The 18,856-nt window shown below is 41.5% G+C and overlaps 1 protein-coding gene across 1 annotated transcript; it reads left to right on the top strand.

Annotated features, from left to right (window-relative positions):
* The first annotated feature begins 1,647 nt into the window (after positions 1 to 1,647).
* Positions 1,648 to 17,783, top strand: LOC137278649 (uncharacterized). The gene is made up of 23 exons (XM_067811147.1): positions 1,648 to 1,669; positions 3,121 to 3,364; positions 3,565 to 3,727; positions 3,948 to 4,090; positions 4,410 to 4,560; positions 5,155 to 5,297; positions 5,532 to 5,676; positions 6,335 to 6,468; positions 6,828 to 6,951; positions 7,282 to 7,412; positions 8,761 to 8,890; positions 9,551 to 9,690; positions 10,101 to 10,254; positions 10,942 to 11,143; positions 11,296 to 11,435; positions 11,981 to 12,208; positions 12,340 to 12,563; positions 12,835 to 13,066; positions 13,913 to 14,186; positions 14,340 to 14,599; positions 14,880 to 15,117; positions 15,426 to 15,529; positions 15,888 to 17,783. Exons 2-23 carry the CDS (start codon positions 3,126 to 3,128, stop codon positions 16,629 to 16,631), a joined length of 4,443 nt encoding a protein of 1,480 aa, XP_067667248.1. The 5' UTR covers positions 1,648 to 1,669; positions 3,121 to 3,125; the 3' UTR covers positions 16,632 to 17,783.
* Positions 17,784 to 18,856: the final 1,073 nt, after the last annotated feature.

Genomic DNA, 18,856 nt, shown 5'->3' with positions numbered 1-18,856 from the left:
TGGAGTCTGGCTTACTACAAAAGCAGATTTGTTTGACATTTTAAATACCAACAATGTCTGTTCTACATTGTGTCACTGAAACATTACGATGTTAGTGACATACTAATTAATAGATAGGCTCACAAAACACTGACTTAGTAAGCCTTGAATCACGTAATGTTTTAGGCCCTAAGAATGTGTCTTAAGAAGGGTTTTAGTTTGTGAATGAGGGATGCCACCAGTAGGACAGGACATGCTCACCTTTTTCGTGTAATCCTTCAATGTAACTTTCTCCATTACATAAATCGGCATTTGTTTCTGATGATAGTCAAGACTGGGCATTCTTTTGTAACTACATTTAACTGAATGAAACACAAATCTTACAAATCTTCTGGAGCAATACGCCACTTCCAACAAATGATCCCATCTATGACATGTCAGTTTCCCATCTAGACGATAAATGCCCCTTAAGACCGACCTTGTCTCATGTCCAGGCAATGATGCTAACAAACCAAAGTTCATAACGGAAATCCTGAACATTTTAGTTTAATGCATCGTTTACGAATGTGTTCCTCGCTGTTTGTTCACTTGGAGCAATGATCCAGTACATAAGCGAATCTTGCCATGAAGACACTCAGAATACCACAATGAACAATGAAGTGCATGTGTTGTAAACTACATAAATAGTTGCATCGGGCAAAGATGCAAAGTTGTTTGGATTTCAGGAAAGTACTGATCGGTTTGGGCTACATGCCAAACCGAAATGTCCGTTACTGCCTTTAACAGTGTTTTAAATAAATTTCTTCCTATGTTGAATAAAATTGTATTTTCAGTTGGCCAGACACGGGGTTTATAATCAGACGGTACAGCTGCTTTGTACATTAAATGGCCTTTGGAAAGACAGAAAAGGCGGGGATGTTTATGCGTTGCTAGGGCAGTAAACAGTGTTGAATGGACCTCTGCAAATGGGTCAATAATGTCGACAGTCACTGTGTGTCGTGTGCCAAGGCAAATATGGCCGCCCCCAGTACGGAGTCGGTTGCACGCGAGTGTAGGTATAACACCTTATATCGTTGGCAGGCGTTTCAGCTAAAATGTGATGGGTTGTAACTGCACAACACACACGTGACACACCTGACAGACCTGGGTCAGCAGGCATCGGATATCTGACTGTGGAATATCGACCTGTGTTGTCGCACACCTCACTGCAGTGATACAGTTTGACGACGGTAAAAGCCAATAAAGGTGAATATAATCAGACTAGGTTATGGAATAATCACATGCCGGTCATGGTAGTTCTAATAGACCACACGCAGATCAGTGAACGTGTAGATATATCTACAATCTCCCTTGTCATTTCGATTCATCTTCCTAGGGGTATCTTCCCTTAATATGTTTACAGTAGAAGATCCCGTCATCATGTCTTCACATTTACATACACCAGCTTCAAGTTCCCTTTTGTTAATCTCCTCATATGGCATTATGTCATTACAATTGTCAGTACATAAGTTCATATTTTAGTACCTGATGCCAAGAAACACATGAATCACCAGAAAACCTCAAATATTGTCACAATGAAACAATAGCAAAGCATGACATTTTGTTAAAGATTCGGTACCCGTGAAGGTTCGGGTTAGAATATTGATCTTCAGTAAACTGGTAGTCAGGCCCGATGACTTGGTTGACACATGTCATCGGTTCCCAACTGGACAGATCGATGTTCATTCTGTTGATCACTGGATTGTCTGGTCCAGACTCGATTATTTACAGACCGCCGCCATATAGCTGGGATATTGCTGAATGCTGCGTAAAACTAAACTCACTCACTCACTATTAAAAATTCAGCTTCTGTATTTGTATCTGTGAAAACTGACCCAAGGTACCACCTGAAATATATTTGCAGTTTAAACATATGAGTAATGAGCTCTTTGTGGTGATGAGTCGTTACAAATCTGGGATTCAAACTGATGACCATAGACTACTAAATGAGACTATGCTTTCATATTACTATAATGAATCTTCCATTTAATGATAAATCCTCTATATGAACTCTATGTTCAGCTCCGTCATCACTTACAGAATAAAGTTGTGTGAATGAAGAGGATGGTCTTTAATCCTCCGTATATAATACACTAGTACTAAAGAGTACCCTAAAATATGTATTTGTGACTGAACAAGTGGACTGTGTTTGTCTAGGCTGTTAACACTTGACCACACTTCTGTCTATGTAGACTTGTCTAGTCAGGGTGTGCCACACGTACCTGGCGTCGTGGTAAGGAGCTGACATGGTTACGCCACGTCGACGTTAGGTATGTCCCTCGTCGTGCGGCACGTATAAACACAGACTAAATATCAATAGCAGTGACTGCATAACGCACAATAGGTTAGTACTCTTAACCTACACCATATCGAGCTTCATTAAGTACACTTTTACATTCAAGGATATACATACATGTACATGTAAGTAAATGTCATGAATATCTCACAGAAATCCTTAAGTTCAAACACGCCTTCTCTGTAATAATAAGGAAAGCGTTTCTATTACAGACAGCTGCAGTAACAGTTTATGTTTATTATGAGTCTTAAGCGGCAATCATTATACAATGTTTCATAATTATTCATGGCAACAAAGGTGCCAAATGAGCCGTATTTTCACCTAATCAAACAGTGTAATTGAATAGACCACTAAAATTATGAGTTGGACATAGTAAGAAAGACTTCAGAACAATAGGAAGTTCTCTGTTACCTCCGATTTAACTTATTTCTATTTTTTGCTTTTTCCATAAACTTCATTCAGAAACAATACGTTAAGATGCAAAGAATGAGCGATGACTCACCTGTAGCGTGAAGGGAAAATAGTGCATAACGCAATGACGATGAAGGAATAGACAGCATTATCAGCAATAACTATCCCCCAAAACTGATATATGTGTACACAAATCATCAGACAATATATTGAATGGCAATATGTAAAATGACAATATATTTCTGTATCAAATACAGTAATGCAATACAAAATAGACATTTAGACAACAGAACATTCAGGCCGATGACTCACAGAGATTTTTTTTTATTTTCTGGGCAACGCATTACAAAATGAAGTGAACAACTCCATATGTTCCCAAACCTTTTGCTCCACAGGATCCATGGAATTCTTGGTAAGTAGATACGACTTGATGACAGTCAGCCAAGATGAACGAAGAGAGTTGGACAACGAGTTGAGTCGCAACTCCGACAAGTACGAGGCTGCATTGAGCGAGGATGATATACTCGAGGCGTTCAAGCTGCTTAGGAAGGGTGTGTGTCGGAAGGACTTCCCAGGGGAGAGCACAGACCAGTGCTACTTTGTGAAGGACATCATGGACAAACTCATGAACATGTCTAAGTATGTATTTTTGTATCAGTCAGTACAACTATGAATGACTGCAAGCTCCGTCCTCAGACGAAAGTGATATAGAGCACAAATACTCTCAGATATACCTACAGGGTCATTCCATATCCACAAAGCATCCACGGGTAATCCATTAGTATGTTCACGATGCGGGTAACTGATGTGTGACATGAGAACGGCGGAAACTGTTTCAGACAATTGGTGGAGTCGGGGAAGATCGCATCCTTGACCCGCATCCACGACTTCTGCTTTGACTTCCTGCACGACCTGATCCAGCAGGGGCCGGGCACGACTCACATGGAACTGTGGATTAAGATGCTTCACAACAAAGAGTTCGCCTTCAACGACTACTACCAAGTACGTTATGCATGTTTTAAGTGTCTGGTTGGCTATAGATACTATCACATATGTATGCACTGTCGTACGTAGCTTTTCACTTTCTTATCTTAAACGCATTATGGTCATTAACATCTTGACGTCACATTTCCTATACATCGGTGCAGGAGTGCAGGGGAATTATACTGAAACTGAGACTAAGTCAGAGTTACTCTTGCCACGCTGGTGCTATCTGCTTCAGAACCTAAGTGGGGACAAACTGAAGAACTACATCCGGTTCCTGACGAGGGAATACAGGAGCGAGGAGCCAGAGCCAGACAGAGGCAGGTTCAGGAGAACCCTTGATCCTGGTGTCCGGGCTCTCCTTGACGGGGATGCTTTGAGGTAAAACGACGCTCAGTCTCACCTGGGCATTATGGTAGCTGTTCCAGACTCCAGGTAACACACGTCACAGTGAAGACAGAACAACGGATCACATAACGATTGATTATACACACAACAAGCTGTACATTGGTAAGATATCATCTGCAGGGAGTTAGTCATGTGTGCATGTTTATCCTTATCTACCAGAAGAGAGTGGTGTTTTGCATTCATATTTTCACTTTATTTTGACTGGCATAATGTATAAGTACAGTCACTGTGTAAAACAGCAAATGTTTTGAGACACATTTCGTGAAGAATGATGACATTGTGCATCTTTCAGACCGGAAGCATTCGTTGAGGCCAGAACGGAGTTTATAGAACTCTATCTCTACTCTGATCTGATGTTTCTCAATCGGCCGACTGAAGTGAAGGATGCTCAGTATCGAATTGCAGTACTAATCTATCACAAGTACAAGAGGAATGTGTTTGTGGTGAATGTCTCCGTCTTACACTCAAACCTATACATTATAGTTACAATGCAGAAATTACCATTTACTATCTAAGTTCGCAATAATGCTTCTTAAGGAAAAAGGCATTTTTAATCTGGTCAGTGGTTAATCTGGTCAGCGGTTTCCCACGGCCACAACATTGCATATACCCATAGCAATCCATCTAGTGGACACTGTGTAAAGTGATGTTAAGGACTGTGTGAGTTCATCATCGGTGTGAACAGTGCTGCACGCAGGGCATGTTAGCCAGTATTACGACATGAGACCACGGGCACGCTTTTTGAAGAAGTTTACATCTTTGCTGACAGCAAAGAGCATAGTTTTGATACTCACAAACCAAGCACTGTAATCCATTTAACCTGGGTTTCGAACTCACTATCCGTGGCTCCTGTCCTTGCTGATATATGCTTCCTTGAACGTTAGGTAGAATAGCCCCACGACAACTGGGCCATCCCTATCTTCTATCCGAAAGGAGTTGAGGAGTATGTCAAGGAGGTCGCGAAAATGCACCAGAACGTTACAAAACACCCGTTACTTCTTGGAAATCTATGTTATGGCTTGTATCTGTTACAACAGGGCTTGGAGGACCCCGAGGTGTTTAAGCACTTCCTGAAGCGTCTTGAAGAGATCATCTGCCAAACGGATCTTGGCGGTGATAACTGGGAGGCCGTCGTAAAGAAGTTGTTGGATGCTGTGCGGATGCTGCTTACAGCTGTTGAGTAAGCTAACATTGTTATTTGGATTTCAAATTACTGTTACACATGCTGGCTACTTAGAATCTAACTGTTAATAGCATTAAGGTATTGTGTAAACTTCCCTGGTGTATAATGCTTGAATCTTGGAAACATACTCACTCACCCACTTACAGCATGGCTGTATGGCTGTTTTGTTTTGTTTATTGTTTGTTGTTAAACTCGGCAACACTCCTCTGTGGCACCTGCTGCTGTTTGCAGCAAGGGTTTCCTATTCCATAAGGTGTACGCCGAGATCCTGGACTTCGTGGCTGCAATCTGTGCAAGGTTGGCAGACACACCCATCCACTCCATTGTGGAAGGCGTCGGGTACTTCTACTACCACATCAAGGACCCTATGATTAAGGTAATCAACAATCCTTGAACATTTCTACGTCACGTTCGGACCAGTCGTGTTGTCCACCTAGCTTTTGTCCGCACGGAATATGTTCTTGGTCTATACCTGTTTTAATCAGCTTGACCGTAGTTTCTTTCCCGCTTACACAAAATCCTTTTCAAAAGGCGCCAGACCCAAATCATCAACTTGTTAACTCTCTTATATTGAAAAATACAACGGACCTTTCCATATTACATGATGTATTCTTAATGAGTGTAAAGAACAAGATACTGGTAATATTCCAGTCTATGAATACTGGCAAGTGAATGTTGCCCTGATCGGAAACATATCATAATTTTAATGCACAGGCTATTGCTGAAACAGATGCAACGTCTTGAAGTAATTACACTCGGGCACCTGGATATTATCACCACAGTTCTAACGACAGTACAACACATTATGTCCTGGAATGAACTGGACAGTTACAAACACAATAGTAATCATTTATGCATGCACATTTCGGGGACAACGGATATTTCGTACATGCATATGTCCAGACAACTGGCCATTCATACATGCATACTTCTATAGGAACTGGTCTTTCATTTATGCTTATTTCTAGGAAAAATAGTCATTCATATGTGTTTATTTCTAGGACAACTAGTAATTCATATATGTATATTTCTAGGGCAACTCTGACCTGTTCACTGTAATGACGAGGAAGATGATCGACTTTCTGACCAGCCTGAAGGACCACAGCCTGATGAGGGTCAAGTTCGTGGACGCGGCTGTGACGGAAGTGTTGGTCAAGTCCATGGATAAGTAAGTCCAAGACACGCTGTTTGAAATTTTAGTCTGCCACGCCGTGTTCGTCTTGGATCAGGTCAGGCCAGAAAGCGATAGGCATAGCTAGTTTAGAATAACAAGGCAAGGTGCAAAGTTTTATATAAGAACTGATGATTTGTGAAAACAGCAGTGCCAACAAGGGTGCTGGGGAGAGATGACTTACAGACGCCGTCTCACCAACCAAAGCCATACACGCAAAGGAATGGACGGAATAAATAAGTACAGTTGTATAGATTTGGCACAGGCATATTTGTAACAATAGTTGACTTTGTTTGGACATAGTCTGCAACATTCTTCACTTCCCCAGAATACTATTTCGACTGCTTTGACTGTAGAACCCCTGAACACCGTCGGCTAATGATTGACCTGATGAAGGCGTGTCTGAGAATACAGCAACCAGGAACAGCACATGCAGCCTACCGCATCGTACGGGAAGCGGAGAAGAACCTCAAGTGGAAGGTGAGATCTGGCATTGGTCAATGGCATTAGTCGTTAAAAAGACAAAGAAACAAAGAAATGTTATTCATATCCCAAGAAACAAGTTGAACGTGTTGAAACATTTGACTAGACACTAGATACTTGGTGCTGAGTGTCGTCACTGAACCTTCATGAATTCGACCTTGCTCCTTCGGGTGAGTGAGGGAACATTTGACTGCATGTTCGATACTTACTACTTAATTTCTTCCTAATTTGTAAACAAGGTTCAAGATTTCCGTTAGAGTGAAGGGGTATATACGGTTTAACATGGAGTAACCTGTATCAAATGTCGTGTAAACCCCTGCTGTTCAGGAACACGTGAACGACGCTTGTGAAATTTTGGACCTTTTGTCGAAAGTCGAACTGTATGGAGATGCTAAACGGAAAAGTGAACTAGGAGGATACTACAAAGGGTGTGCCGCTTCCCTCGCCGATCAGATTACGTAAGTCTGCAACACTCATACTGTTACACACAATCACCTGTATTATTCACACCTTCACTGCCAGTAAGTTGAATGGTTATACCAATTCACACCGTCACAGACAACAAATATTAGTTAATCACACTGTCACAGACAACAAGTATTAGTTAATCACACTGTCACAGACAACAAGTATTAGTTAATCACACTGTCACAGACAACAAGTATTAGTTAATCACACTGTCACAGACAGCAGGCATTACTTATTCACACTGTCACAGACAGCAAGTATTAGTTAATCACACTGTCAACGACAGTGAGTATTAGATTTTCACATCGTCACAGACAGCAACTATTACTCACACCATCACAGAAAGCAAGTATTAATTATTCACACTGTCACAGACAGTAAGTGTTAATTATTCACACCGTCACTGACAGCAAGAATTAGTTATTCACAGCATCACAGAGAGCAGGTATTTGTTAATCACACTGTCAGGGGCAGCAAGTATTAGTGAATCACACTGTCACAGACAGCAAGTATTAGTGAACCACACTGTCACAGAAAGCAATGATTAGTGAATCACACCTTCAAAGACAGTAAGTATTACTTATTTACACGGCTACAGACAACAAGTATTAGTTATTCACTCTGTCACAGACAGCAAGTATTAGTTATTCACATCATCACAGATAGCAAGTATTAGTTAATCACACTGACACAGACAACAAGTATTTGTTATTCACACTGTCACACAGACAACACGTGTTAGTTATTGACCCTGTCACAGACAGCAAGTATTAGATAATCACACTATCACAGACAGGAAATATTAGTTAATCACACTGTCACAGACAGCAAGTATTAGTTAATCACACTGTCACGGGCAGCAGGCATTACTTATTCACACTTTCACAGACAGCAAGTGTTAGTTATTCACAACGTTTATGTTATTCACATCGTCACAGATAGTACGTGTATGTTGTGTACGTCGTCACAGACAGTTAGTACAAACTATTCACTGTCGATTAAGAGTGAGTGGGTGAGTTTAGTTTTACACCGCACTCAGCAATATTCCAGCTATATGTAAATAATCGGGTCTGGACCAGACAATCCAGTGACCAACAACATGAGCATCGATCTGAGTAATTGGGAACAGATGGCACGTGTCAACCAAGTCAGCGAGCCTGACCACCTGATCCCGTTAGTCGCCTTTTACAAGTATAGCTGCCTTTTATGGCAAACATGGTTTGCTGAAGGCCTATTCTACCCCGGGTCCTGTCGAATAAGAGTATGTACAGAAAGGTTAACAACGGAACACCAGTTGTCGATAAACCTATAATTTAATGAATTACCTTGTTTTCCTAGGCGGGATCGGGTTGTTCCGAAAATGGTTGAAAAGATGATTGAATTTAGCTTGAAAATGCTTGAGAAGCGGGAACCCAAATTATTCGAAGCCGGAAATGAAATTGCGGACGAGGTGGAACTTAATGGAAAGGTAAATTATGTTCATTTTCTAAGTTAAACCACCAGGGAAAGTTATGCCCATTGTTCTTGGAAGTGTACTACTAGCATAACTTGGTTAACTGTTAATTATTTATATTCAAAGCATGAATTATACTTATTTTGATATTCTTCTTCATGCCTAGTACATTACACGTATATCAAATAAGAGTGTCTCGTGGTGTCAGCCGTTTAATCACATTCACTATGGTAGATTTGTAAGTTGTAATTAACTTATACACAACCAACCAAAGAAATAACTGAACACAAGATGTCATGTCTGGAATTAAAAAGTTCCAAAATACTTTTCAGTCTGCTAGAAGAGTTAATTGTACAAGTCTCACTGTATCACAATGGTACTGTCATGGTTGGCTCGCCAGAGGAAGGTCGACATCCTCATAGGTTGCTCACTGTTCTCAGATGCAACGCCGTCCTTGTTTCTTCCACATCCTTAATTAAAGGAACTGATAGGTATAAAGCATACACTTCAATGTAAACTATTCGTCCAGCTACTGACAAGATGCCGAGGATACCATTTGTTCTATGCCGTAATCTGGAGGAATACCTCAGTTTGAACTGCCACACATCACACTGGACTCATTTGTGGTCTAAACCTTTCTCTGTTGTTGTGTCACACTGGTCTCCATGTTCGCAGAAGCAAAAGGAGCTGATAGTGTCAACATTTACACGTTTAATCCCGATCATCGACGGCGCTAAGTTCCCCCTGAAGGGAGAAGGATCCCGGTATGCCAGCAGAGCTGTCGTCTCCCTAGCCAAGTGCGGACTGGACGCATTGTGAGTTGATGCTGGACAATGTCCAGACAGGAACAGTCACTGACCGTTTTCAGAACACAAACAGATATACGTAGAAATATGCGTGGTCATTTCATATGGTCAATGTATAAACAGACAGATGTAGTCGTGTATGGTACATAAATGAATGTATGGCATAAATACAGGAAGATACAGTTGATAGCTCACAGAAATATTACAAAATTGTAGGGGATTACAGTATGGAATCATGTCATGTTTACAATAAACTTACCAGTAACTGTGATAGAGTAATAATGGTTTAGCAATGTTCAAAATATGTTGAAAATTCTTTAGTTTATCATTTACTGTAATGGTCATTGTCATCATGTACTGTTGAAGAGGATACATGATGGCACGGGTGTGGTCTCTCTAGAGTAATGATTATATTGCAGAGATTCCAAAAGTCTTGACGAGAGGACGTTCAACGTTATCCTCCAGTTTTTGCAGATAGTACTGACTGGCGACTTTATAGACGAGGAAATGAACCGCCCGCTCACAGTCTATTTCGTCCTATACTGCAGCGCCGTCACCAAGTTTTTCAGGCTTGTGAGCGTTTAGAAATATGTAACAGTCTGAGCGTCTTTCAAACTCTTGAACAATTGTCTTCAAGTGACCGTATGAAAGTACTGACACGCCATGGCGTATTTCAGATCATGCATGATGACTTTAGTATTACCCATATGTATGTAACGCCTTGCTGCCTCGTAGAACATGATACATCAAGAGTTTCACCCAGCGGGGTTGCGTCATCCAAGGTTTTATTAGGGCTTGCTGTAAGGCAAGTATTAATAGCATTCCACTCCGAAGAAGTTATTCTCTAGACAATGTTGTTTCACTGCCAAGATGTAACAAGGAGCACCACGGCCGCTGTTCTTAGACAATCTTCTTTCTAACTTATGATACATTTGACCTCTTTCACAATGACATTGTATTGTCATAGCTCTGACCATGGAAGCAGTGCCGATTCACTGTTGTTAGAGGTGTACAAACGTACGTGACCTAGCTACCATTAAGCAACTGATTGATTTAGATCACTGACTTTGTGTGTTGGCCTGTAGGCTCCGCAGTCTGAGAATATGTGATCGATCTCCAAATGGTACTCAACCCCCGAAACAACTTACTAGAATCTGTACTTTACCGAGAACGTGTTTTCCCTAATCTTGTTTATGTTGCTTGATCTTGCTACTCCCTGTGTTTAGTGGCCAAGTAAAGTAACCTGTTCTGTCTGTCCAGCTAGAGGACCAGGAGAAGATACAGAGAGCTATGCCGGTTGTGAGAGAAGTCATCAACATGCTTACTCACGAGTATGAAGATGTTGCAAAGATAGCCGTTGGTCAAGTCGCCCTCCTCGTGTCAAATGGCCCGAAAGTTATGGCCCAGTTCTTTCCTCAAATGATGGCCGTCTACGTGGACAGCGAGAACTCTTCATTACTGTGTAGGTGTGGCAGGAAGCAGTTAATGTCCACATGGACATGTCATGGAAAACACTGACAGTGTTTGATGTTTCAGCTTCTGATTGTAGTCGCCATTTTCTGCGTCTCCAATTTTGCTAGTGGATCTAACGTAATCCTCGTAAACCTGTTTTAGATCCCCTGAGTACACTGTATCCACACAATCCGAATGCACTGGAGGAGACTCATTTTCAAACCATCTTCGAGCTCATAGACACGCAACAACGACATTCGATCTTATCCTGGATGAGCGAGATTGCCAAAAAACAGCCACATGTAAGTAACGATGTCAACACTGATAATGGGGTTATTTATCAACCAGAGCTGTAAATGCATATGTTGATGCAGAGAGGTTGAGTGAAACTGACGATGGTGTGCATCTCCTCCTTTCGGAAAAATGCTACATACATGCAGTTCGTCTTTAAACTTATCATAGCACTATAATGATCGTATGACGGATATAGTCAATACTAATGAAACGAACGTAAAACGCCAAATCACAAACATCCTTTTCAATTCATATATCCGCACTTGGTATGTTTTAGGTTGTTTTTGGAAAAAACATTGGTAAGATAACCTTTTGCAGGGATAAATTAAAATCCCGTCCAAAACTGCCAATCTTCTGGGAGAAATATTTGCCTTTTTCTCCCTGTCCCAACTAACAAAATAACACTTATGCATTTAAACATCTATTTTGTGAAAGCCAAAAGAATGTGCATGGCTTGCTAACACGCGTGAAAGCCAAAAGAAAGTGCTTGGCTTGCTGACAAGCATTCGGAATAATAAACAATTTGGATTAGACGCAGTATATGTGATTTCAGTTGTTTACTGACGAGAACATTGCGAAACTGATTGAGGAGATGTTCGAAGGGGACGACAAGCTCCAGTCTATGTATCTGATGATTATGGACCCGCTCTCCAAGACGATGCCGACCAAGATTGTGCCCCACCTGAAAACGCTTATGGAAGGTGATATCAACACCCAGTGTGGCGCTATGTACCATCTGGTCCAGGTTCTCAAGAACGTGGCCATTTGGAGCAAGGACGAGGTAATATACACACTGTGGGACCATTTGTATATTCACTGAAATGTATGTAAACCCTGCATCAAAACTATTTATTGATGGGTATTTGGCTGACTAATGCATACTCGCCAGTAGAATTAATTGTGAACTTTCAGGCCCAAGCTGAGATAGTGATGGCATTCTTGGAGAGGCAGATTCGAGGCCCTGAAGATCAATTTTCAACACCCAGCTGTCTTAACGAGATGCGTGCTATTGGTGGCGTGTATCGACATATCCTAGAGAGCCGTAAGCCAGCTCTAGAGGACTTGAGGAAGAGATCTACAGTACAGACAACAAAGGATCAGTGTACCTTTATCTTGGATGTCCTAGAAGGCAGAAAGTGAGAATATACTAAACACCTCGAGAGTTTATCAGCCATGCATTATCTAATGGCGGTATGCATGTATCACACATTTGTTCAAACACGTATACCTATGGCTTTTGGTCGTAAAAAAATGTTATCTCACAATGGTCCTCATTTTTTAGGAACGTGACGGCGTTCCACTTAAGTGTATGAACCTAACTTGTACATTTAATGTGAGATTTCCACTACTCCCTATTTACTGCTGCAGCTGTATTACCAGTATATGTTATGCTCTATTTATACTCAGCTTGGAGTCTTTGGTGGAAGAAATCAAAGATGTGAAGGATGACGTTGAGGAACTTGATACACGGATGACAACGACGGAGGTGGGCGTGGTGGTGATAAGTCAGGAGGTCGGTCAACAGAGAAAGGACCTGAGAGAAGTGAAGCACAATGTGGAGGAATACGGGGAGACGATCGGTCAACTGGTGGAAACAGTGGATGACACAAAGACTAAAGTGGAGGAATTGGATGGCAAGGCGAGTAGCATAGGTGTGCAAGGCATTACGTGTCAGTGTTCACGTGTCATTTAACTTAAAATGTCTAAATCTGGATTGATTATCTTCCTCACTGTTGAAAGGATAACATGAAAAAATCTCTTGTGAGAAACTGATGGCAATATATATTCAAGGTGCAATATGTTAACTTAGGCCTTCCGTTGGGTCAATGTTTTACATGTTCTAAAAAATCACATTTACATCGTTACCTTTGATCACAATGATGCCCTGTCATGTGCGAACGCTTCGTCGTGGCACAATGGTTGATGGTGTTCAAGTGGATGATTGTTGTACATGTATCTGCTGTATCGGAATCCTTATATGTGTCCATGACCGGACATGTTTGGATTTTAGTTCATCAATCTCGAGTTTATTTCAAGTAGTTCTATTTGTATTTTAGAGGATTTTCTGCCCTAATGTGCTGAAACAACTACAAAACGAATGTTTTGACATTGGAACTACCTCTGTTTTGCAGACTGGCCTTATGTGAAATATATGATTTTACCGTGCAGGCCTAATTAAACATAAATTGCAAGTCTTAAGTTTGAGCAACAGTAAACGCGACATCGTGAGACTGGATACATAGACAGAACAACGCCTGTCCGGCGTCAGGTATCAAACACAATGTAGTACGAATAGTATGTATGATGGGTTCTGCCTGCCATCCTATGATATCCCTTTTCGGGACCACCTGCTGCTAGTTTTCCATTTAGTTTCAACCGCTGTTCTGTTTTTCCTTTTGACGCCTGGTGTTAGCTTTTCATGTTATGTATGTAAATGATTTCTTATGTACATTGATTTTTATTTCTCAGCAAAACTATTTTACAGACATTGAGTCATGCTCCCTTCTGGACAAGAGACGTGGCCAAACTCCTGAACCCTGAGGGTGACCAAGACTGGAGGCTTCTCTCCAGTCGTCTTGGCTACACCAATGATGACATCAGGAGCTGGGCTCAGATGCACGACCCATGTATGGCCATGCTGAATGAATGGTACGCCACTCGGAAGACGAGGGAAGCCACATATGCTGTGCTGACAGCACTGCAGGAGATGGACAGGTTGGACGCTGCTGTTATTGTGGAGAATGCAATGAAGATGGCAGGTATGCGATTCATTCATATGCAACATAAACATTCTACATTCTATGTATTGACATATCTGTGTAACAGGGTGATGCATATATATACTGAAACCCAAAGGATGCTTCATAGCCAATTTGTTCATCATGTTTCATCACAAGTTCATTTTCATGTAGAAACTGTAGTGGAGGACGAAGAATTCGAGTACCTCGAGCCTCCAGAGGTGTTCATCAGCTACCAGTGGGGAATCCAGAACGAGGTGAAACTTCTGAAGCAGCACCTGGAGAAGGCGGGCTTCACGTGCTGGATGGACATTGGTCAGATGGGAGGTGGCGACAAGCTGTTCGAGAAGATTGACCAGGGAATCAGGGCAGCCAAGCTCGTCATCTGTTGTGTCACTGAGAAATATGCCAAGTCTCCAAACTGCAATCGAGAGGTATTTGTCCGGTTAAAATCAATTCATGGGAAATGTACTTTCATCTATTTCCCAAATAGGTATTTGTTCCTTTTATTTCACTACAAAGCAAAAGTGTATTTTCCAACAATATTTAAGTTTGAAATGTTCAAAAAAATGAATATATGACATCCCTGGCTAAAATTATCCGAGAGTGTGTGGAAATCTCCAAACTGCTGTCGAGGTCTCTTAGTCGGATGTATTTCCTCACAATGTTTAAGAGAAAACTGAGTATTATATTGAGTCTGTGTTTTGTCTTCAGGTGAACCTCTCGGTAAGTCTGGGTAAGCCCATCATCCCCCTGTTGATGGAGAAACTGTCATGGCCTCCATCGGGCTCAATGGGGCCAATCTTCAGTGAGTATCTGTTCATCCGATTCTTTACCCGACCTGGGGAGGAGATTGGTGACAACAGGTACTGGTCAGCAGCCAAGTTCCAGGAACTCCTGATGCAGGTCAACTACAACAACGTCAAGCCGGATGAGCAGAAGGTGGAGCAAGGTGGGCAGACCTGGACAGACAGACAGATAAATACATAGAGGGAGACAAATGGGTGCAAGAGAATGTATGAATGCATGTGCGTGCGTGTGTGATTGAGTGCATGCGTGCGTATCTAAATAAAATGCAATATATGTTTAACTTTTCCAATAGTATTATGTGAGGAGGCATGCTGAAACTCGTGTGTAGATTTTAAATGCCATGCATTTGTCAGAGCCTTTTCAGTAATGTTTCCTAATAGCATTCTGTCTAATGTATCACTTGAATGAATGTGAAGAAGTGTCAATAAGTGCATGTTTTCTGTCACACAGAATACAAGAACTGGTGGTCTCCTGTTGCTGAAGTCATCAAGATAGAGAAGAAGGACGTGAAGATGATGACGGCTGCCAGTCAGCAGAAGCAAGAGGAAGTGGAGGTACATGTTGCAAACAATCACAACTATTAAGGATAGACACTATACAGACTCGTCCAATGCGAAACCACTATATCTTTCGCGAGGAAAATTCCACTTTGGCACACGATGTAAAATTGGACCCAATGATCTTCCCCTCCCTTGAAAGCATTTGACTTTGAGAGGATGTCCTCAATTTAAGATTAGTTATACACTTGCCGAAACATTCGAAAACTGAGTTTAATGAGTGGCAGTCAAAACAGGCAACGTATGATAAAGGCAGGGCCTGTGTAGAGTATCTGAACTACAGCTCATTTGCGTTCAGGAAAAATGATTGCGCATGATATTATTTTGACACTTTTGTGAAACCTTTCTGTCTCAGGCTGGATCAGCGTCTCCTGATGTGTTCATCTCCTACCAGTGGGGAAAACAGAAGCAGATTCAGCTCATGTACAAGCGCCTGACCGAGATGGGCTTCACCGTCTGGATGGATATCTACCAAATGGGAGGTGGGGACTCCCTCTATGACAAAATTGACAAGGGTGTGAGAGGGGCAAAGGTCGTTCTTTCATGTGTCACCACGAAGTATTCTCTGTCGGCCAACTGCCGGAGGGAAGTAAGTCTTGCTGATGCCCTCAAGAAACCAATAGTGCCTCTATTGCTGGAGAAGATGACATGGCCACCATTAGGTCCGATGAGCATGGTGTTCACTCAGCTTTTGTACATCAACTTTGGGAATGATGAAACTGTACAGGAAAGATGGGATGGAGAGAAATTTGATGAACTGTTGACTAAACTAGATCACCATGTCCCTGGTATTATTATACTAGGCACTATGAGTAAACAAGCGGAAGGCACAGCTTCTACTGAACCCGAGAAGACAACGTCTGCTAACAGTGATAAACAGCCAAAACAACCCACGTCAAGCAAACCGGATACATCGGTTGAACCTACCGAACAGCTGGCAACGCAGCATCGACTACCACAAAAACCATCAACACCTCCACAACAGCAAGAAACAAAAAATCAGCAACTGCCAGAACTTAGCAAACCAACACAAGGGCAAACCATATCACCTCAAGCAAAATCAGCCACCAAACAATCCAAGTCATGCACATTGTTATAATCGTTTTTGGTGACGTCATATTGCTGCAACAATACAAGAAATATACCGTGTTATAACTGCTTGTGACGACGTCAATAATCCATGCACACTGATTTAGCTGTCTGTGATATCGTCCTATTGCCGCTACAATCCAGGTCATGCACACAATTATACCTGTCTGTGATAACGTCCTGTTAAAGCAACACTGTACAGTGATATAACTTAGAGTGTTGTCGTCATATTGCTGCAACAATGCAAGTCCTGCAAACTGTTACAACTGTTACAATTGTTACAACTGTGAGAATTGTGAGCCTTGACGTATTGCTGCAACCAGCCTGTGGGATGTTAAAGTGAAAAGTGATAACAAAACATGTTTATACTGTACCGTTTCAATCTAAATGTGTTTTCATGTAACGTAGCTTAGTTATATCCTTTGTAATGAAAAGAACGTGCTGCTCTGCATGAGTTACAACGTTTGATGATATTGACTATTACCTCAGGGACATGAAAACTATATTAAAGCTGTTTACGCACTGGATGATGAACTTCAACATACAGTTATAGGATGAGTATGTTTAACAAGTCACGTTAATCCAGTTGGTGTTTTTCGTGATACAGTATAGTGAACGTCTTGTTGATTCATTCCGAAAACATATTTTTCAAACGTGAACGCTTCGTTATTAAAGCTACCTAATATATTATATTATAATTTCACAGCTTTCGACTGTATTGGGTGTAAACGTCTTGGATCCTACTTAGCCCTAATGGCGTCGCCAGTGATGCCTAATATGTGAGAGAAGGCATCCGTCTACTCTAGCATCCGACACTATTCCGGCTATACGATACTGACATGTGATTGTCCTCATCGCGGTACGGGGCAGGGCGTGATGATTATCGACAAAATCAATATAAATTTGCACTTGACAACAACAGCTTCCTATACAGTAGAGCAGATCCTTGCATCTCAGAGTACATCCACCTTGCTCGCCAGACCTTGAACTTGTCGCTGAAGTCTTCTCGCTTGTGATGACCCACTGTCATGAAGTTGTCGTACCATTGTCACTGTAGATGTAGAGTGAGTGAGTTGGATTTCATGTTATGTATATATAATTTATGAATAATATTTATGTGGAAAACACAGCAGTCACTGTATAAACCACTCAAACTTGTCAACCGGTATATGTCTTTCGTTCTTTCAAAGCGGCTTTCAACCAAACTCTGGGTAGTGAAAACATAATACCTTTACTAGGTACCAGGAAATACCACAGTGGAGTGTGTGATTGGTCGGTGGTTAATAGTTGGGGATGTTCTCTGAAAGATAGGACATTGGTTGTGTTTGTTCTGAATAAACGTCAGGCATTTGCTTAGATACGGTAGTATGAAAAATTAATTCTGTTCACCCACACCCTGAAATAGTCATGCTTTGTTTTAAAACAATTTGAAAGCCATATGTACACCCTTCTCAGTGCAAAGTACGAGGGAGACAGCATTCGAGAATCACTTCACACACCTGATCGTGGAAACTTTACGTTTTATAGCACCCAATGGGATTCTGGCAGAGGAACATAGTGTTATTTAACGCGAGGATGTTAATGATGATGTTAGAGGGGAATTTAGGAATTTATTTGATTGCCAGAGCATTTGAGTTATTTTACCAGCGAAGAAATCTTTGAAATATGTTTGTTTTACTTAATTTGTGTTTGTTTGCCCGCCATGACAGCCATGTGTTAGCAAACCTAGAGGCCATCTAGTACAAGAGCAAAGCAGACTGTATAGGTTAGGAACCAGTAGCGGGGTTACTATTTCTGGCAGAACAGTTCATGTGGAAGATTAATGCTAAATTCTACATCCCAGATACTTGTCAGAGTTGTCCAGGTTGGTCACAGATGGACCATTAGAAACCTCACATAATGCTGGTCTCTGCAGATGTCTCTTCACCAGAGTGAAGTCGTTTGACGTTCATGGCAGTCACTGCGTGCCAATCAGTGGTCAGATCAAGATGGGTGACAGCTGTCACACACATTTACCTAGATATCGACCAGTTACTGGATGACACGTCGAGTAACCCGTAGTTTGAGACAAGCGGCGTGTCAGATTAGATCACAGTGGTCCGCAACCACCACGCAAACTACACGTTTATTCTATATTCAGAATTATCTCCAACGATGTCATATTTCTTCTTTGTATGTTCGAAATTAGGACTGCTATTGTTACGATAGTGATTGCAGCTCTGCCGTTGATGTATG

Source organism: Haliotis asinina, chromosome 3 (genome assembly GCF_037392515.1).
Source record: "Haliotis asinina isolate JCU_RB_2024 chromosome 3, JCU_Hal_asi_v2, whole genome shotgun sequence".
In the NCBI taxonomy this organism is placed as follows: Eukaryota; Metazoa; Mollusca; class Gastropoda; order Lepetellida; family Haliotidae; genus Haliotis; species Haliotis asinina.
The sequence above is the reverse complement of the archived record's forward strand: the minus strand, read 5'-3'. Positions and strand labels throughout refer to the sequence as shown.

What these genes read in the sequence shown, in the direction of transcription:
- LOC137278649 (XM_067811147.1), top strand. Translation starts at nt 3,126, where the DNA reads ATGGAATTCTTGGTAAGTAGATACGACTTGATGACAGTCAGCCAAGAT. An exon ending in TTGGTCAAGTCCATGGATAA is followed by an intron (nt 6,469 to 6,827) that starts GTAAGTCCAAGA and finishes CTTTGACTGTAG; the next exon opens with AACCCCTGAACACCGTCGGC. An exon ending in GATGTCCTAGAAGGCAGAAA is followed by an intron (nt 12,564 to 12,834) that starts GTGAGAATATAC and finishes ATTTATACTCAG; the next exon opens with CTTGGAGTCTTTGGTGGAAG.